Source organism: Cynoglossus semilaevis, chromosome Z, assembly GCF_000523025.1.
Source record: "Cynoglossus semilaevis isolate Cse_v1.0 chromosome Z, Cse_v1.0, whole genome shotgun sequence".
Taxonomy (NCBI): Eukaryota; Metazoa; Chordata; class Actinopteri; order Pleuronectiformes; family Cynoglossidae; genus Cynoglossus; species Cynoglossus semilaevis.
Genome location: NC_024328.1, coordinates 12,713,911 through 12,718,351, shown reverse-complemented (window position 1 = coordinate 12,718,351; position 4,441 = coordinate 12,713,911). Strand labels below are relative to the sequence as shown.

The 4,441-nt window shown below is 41.7% G+C and overlaps 1 protein-coding gene across 1 annotated transcript in view; it reads right to left on the bottom strand.

Moving 5' to 3' along the window:
* The window catches only part of LOC103397919 (transmembrane protein 8B), a 51,985-nt gene that overhangs the window by 40,234 nt on the left and 7,310 nt on the right, over positions 1-4,441 (bottom strand). The window contains exon 4 of the mRNA XM_008336354.3: positions 4,091-4,359. Coding sequence (XP_008334576.1) covers positions 4,091-4,359 — 269 coding nt within the window. The remainder of the gene's footprint in view (positions 1-4,090; positions 4,360-4,441) is intronic.

Genomic DNA, 4,441 nt, shown 5'->3' with positions numbered 1-4,441 from the left:
CTTTTAATGAGATAAAGATTCACAGTAATTGCAAACACTGTCCTTTCACTCAACACAAAGGGACTCGCTGCAGCAGCGTCATTGATGGTAACTGGCAAAGCACCATCAAATATCACCAGTTCCCAATAGGGAAGGATTTCACAGGCTTACAGGCTCAGTCTTGTTGTCTCTGCGAGGGTTTGAAGAAATTTGATATGGACTCGGTGAGCTCATACACCAAATACCAATAAAACACTACAAGAGAAAAGGGAAAACGGATCTCTGGTCTGAAATTGTGGAATCTGGAAAATCAGTACGGATCTAATCTTACTCCACATGATTATGTATGTACTGTACTGTGTAGACGTAGGTGGAAGCAGGCGAGGGAAGCAGTGTAACGTCTTCGTATGCCGTTCGTTCGCCTCGCTCTTCTTCTTGATTTCACACACGGCACATCTCTCACGGCTTCAGTAACTAATGACCCACTGAGGGCAAGACACCTGCAGCACGAAGGTAAGGTGCGTAAAAAATAATAAGAAGAAATAATAAGTGCGAGACAGTTTACCATACTCTGGGCCGACCGTGAAGGTGAGCCTTGTAAATTGGACAGAATTCAAACTGGAGCACATGTTTCACAGAGTGTTCACAGCAACAATAAGCAATAACAGTTGGAAGGCGGGCGGAGGTGAACGCTCCAGATGGTCTTATCCTCTGAACCTGAGCTGTGTGCTTCAATTTGAATCCACGAAAGGTCAAGTCTGATCTGCCTGGCAGCCAGAGGGGGGGTGGGGGGGGAACAGTGTGAATAATTAGTATCTGTGTTGCCATGGTGACAAAACACACTGTACAATATTGAAGAAAAGAAAAAAGGAGGGGTCACTATGCTGGAGTGGACTTCCCGCAGATTTGTCAGCCATCCCTGTGGATCGTACATAAAAAGGGCTCTCTGCACCCCCTAAAGAGCCTGCAGCACTTGTGGGAGCGCTATCGGTCTTTTCAGTGCCTCCTTTGTAAAACGGACAGATTGGGCTCAGAGTGTTTGCTTTAAAAGGGCTGTTGACGCTGTCTTAATTTTTATCAGGTCCACAGATCATATCTAAGAAATGGAAGTAGTTAACTGTTTTATTAGTATTGTGGTTACTAAGGTGGGGGGCGGGGCCGCCCTTGGGAATGGAAAGGTTTTGCAGCGGGGATCCAGTTAATTGTCCCAGGGTAGGAAAATTGCACCAATTTATAAATTAGAGATTGGCAGTGTTGCTGGGATCACGGGGATTTAAATGGAGTTCGCTGGAGTTTTGAAGCTCTTGCTCTGATGAGTGGAGGGCGAGTGGGGAGTGGGGTAAAAAGAGGCGTTCTTTGTTTAAAAAAGGGAAGAAAAAAAAAGGGAAACCACAATACAATATCCATCCATTCATCCATTTTCATCCGCTACCGGGTCGCGGGGGCAGTAGTCTCCACCCAAATCACATTGCACCGTACCAACCCCCCTAAACCTTCCTGCAGGTGGTGAGTCCACTGGAAGGAATTAAACACCCTAACCGGGATTCAAACTTGCCCAGGAGTTGAAGCCTGAGGTTTCACACCAATGACAGAGACATTGCCTCTGGGCCAAAGCGCCACTACAATACAATATATATTTAGAAAAAAAACTCGTCATGGTACTGTATGGTACTGTATACAGTCCAGTTGCCAATTCCTAATAGAACTGCAGTGATTACAATTTAGTGACTTACCAAAAACCGATTTTTTTTCCATTTTGATTTCCTTCAATTGACAACATATAGAGTAGACAAAAAAAAAAGAAAAAAACATAAACTGCACTGAGTCAAAGTTTCTCGATTCATTTCAATGTGGTACTGAATGAAAATCGGTTCGGTGAAACCAACTTTCTGACTAAGAAAATCCTGTGCACACGTCTATATGATCTATATCTATTCACGGAGCAGATAAACTCCAAATGTGCACATATGTAAATGTTCATGATTTAAGGTTTATTCCTTTATTTTTCACGATTTCGGCCGCAGCTTCCTATGGCCGGATCTCTCTACGGAATTCATGGCTGACCTGAAATTTAGGTCACAGTCATTTTGACTGGTTGTATGTGTTCTATAAATGGGGTCATTTTCTGCTACTTCCTCCTCAACCACGATTTCCTGCTAGGAGTCAAATGGGCAATTGAAGTCAATCAAACGGAGAACTGCCCCCCCGTCTGGCAGTCCATCACAGGGACACATATGGAGACTGAATTCTCAACTGACTCAAGGAAAAATCCATGTAATGGAAGAAAAATTCTTATTTGCTAAATGCCCATCACATCCTATTTAACGAGAGTCACCAGAGTCGCACTGTATGGGGGGAGGTAGGAGGGGGGGAGGCAAGTGGTGGAGTGAGGACGAGTCCAAGGGCCCCTTACTGATAGGGCACCCAAAAAATGTATCAAATATTATATCAACACATACATAAGGGCACATTGTCATATCCTTCCGTGGGGACCTTGGTAACTCCTCACAGCGCCCCCTAGGTGAGAGCATTAGGTTCTAAAGAGAAGAGCACTTTTGTGCATCATGCGTTCTTCCTACGCTCTACCTTTTCAGGGTTATCTTGTAAGGAACAATAAGAGGAATCTTAAGGTCCAGATTTGTGCATCCGTAACTCATACATGACCAACAGCCTTTGAACCATCAAATGCGTCCATTAAAGCCAGTCTCCGCTCAGTTTATGTGGAGACGAGCGAAGACATTGTAAAAGCCACTTTCGAAGCCAAGATTTTAATATTCAGGGAGGGGACACGGTGGGGTGGGGGGGGGGATTACATCCGACACCGGCTCATTTTATTCTAAGAGCACAAATGAAAGCCACCGTCACTTTGACTGTTCCATTTGGAATATTGGAAATGACATGCTGCAGAAATTGTCTCTGAGCTTTGTTTGGCCTAATTTATGAGTTTGGAGCTTTGTAGATCTCGCCACAGTGTTGACGGAAAACGCTTTCAAAAGCCACAGGAAAATGAAAGTGATCATTCGCAAAGAGAAACCGAAAGACATTAGATCAGGAGAATCCTCAAATAATTAGAGAATAGAAGTTTTATATGTTTAAAATGTTCGATCGAATTTAGCAGTTTAACACATCACAGGTTATGATAGGATAATAGTAAAATAATATTCGGGGGTTTTGTCAATGGTACCATTGCTCTGTAAAAGTGTGTGTCAGTTAAATGTGGTAGAATATTATTTTGGAGTAAGCAGTTGTGTATTATTTGACTTAAAATCTAGAAATAAAAATAATAAAGAAAAATATTTACTAATAGTAATGTTGTTGTCGGGATATTAGAATTTTGTGGAAAAATAAATATTTTCTAATAACTTAAAAATCAGATTGTGTTTTAAAAACTGCTGTATTGTAGTATAATTTAACTCAAAAGTAAAAAACTTTGTGCAGTATTATTTCTCCCCTGTATGACTGTATTATTTTATATAAAGCGATAAGCTATAAAAAAAAACTCCTAGCCTTCTTCAACAGGAACGTTTTACAGTGCAGGTCAGCAGGTATTTGGCCCTGGTTGTGCAAACAACAACCACAACATAGAAAAAAAAAAAAAACAACAATCTCTGGATGCATAAAAGGGAAACAGAAAGTGCAAGGACCGACGTTAAGATAGGCCAAGAGAGATCAAGGATCTGCTGTGTTAATTCTTTTGACCCGCCGTAGAGAAACTCCTAGAAACCACAGTATATCTTTTTGAAGCAAAAGTGAATCGGACCTTTTCAAGGTAAAAACACAGAAAGCAGTCCAGGGCAAGGAGTTGGGAAAACAACAACCACAACATAAAAAAAAAAAAAAAACAACAATCTCTGGATGCATAAAAGGGAAACAGAAAGTGCAAGGACCGACGTTAAGATAGGCCAAGAGAGATCAAGGATCTGCTGTGTTAATTCTTTTGACCCGCCGTAGAGAAACTCCTAGAAACCACAGTATATCTTTTTGAAGCAAAAGTGAATCGGACCTTTTCAAGGTAAAAACACAGAAAGCAGTCCAGGGCAAGGAGTTATTTCAACAACTGTACATTGCTGCTTTATTTTTCAGCAGATAAAAAGTAAATCAAATCTCTCACCTGTGACCTGCACACCGATGCGGAAATAGACATCAGTGGTACTAAGATATCTCTCCACCAGGATGTAGTACCACTGCTCCCATGCAGGAACAACTGTCTCTAATTCACACTGGTTCCACTCCCTGCAGTCGAGGGCACTTGAGTTATGAACCGGTGGCGCCCGCGCTCTTATCTTCAGCACCACAGGACAACTGTCGCTGCTCTTGTTCTTGGTGCTGCAGTTTACCAGCTGGACTTTTACCTTTGATATATAATTAGGGATGAACACCCTGCACAAGGAGACACAAGTAAACACATTATTGTTTCTGGCAATAATAACAGCTATATATATATATATGTATATATATATAT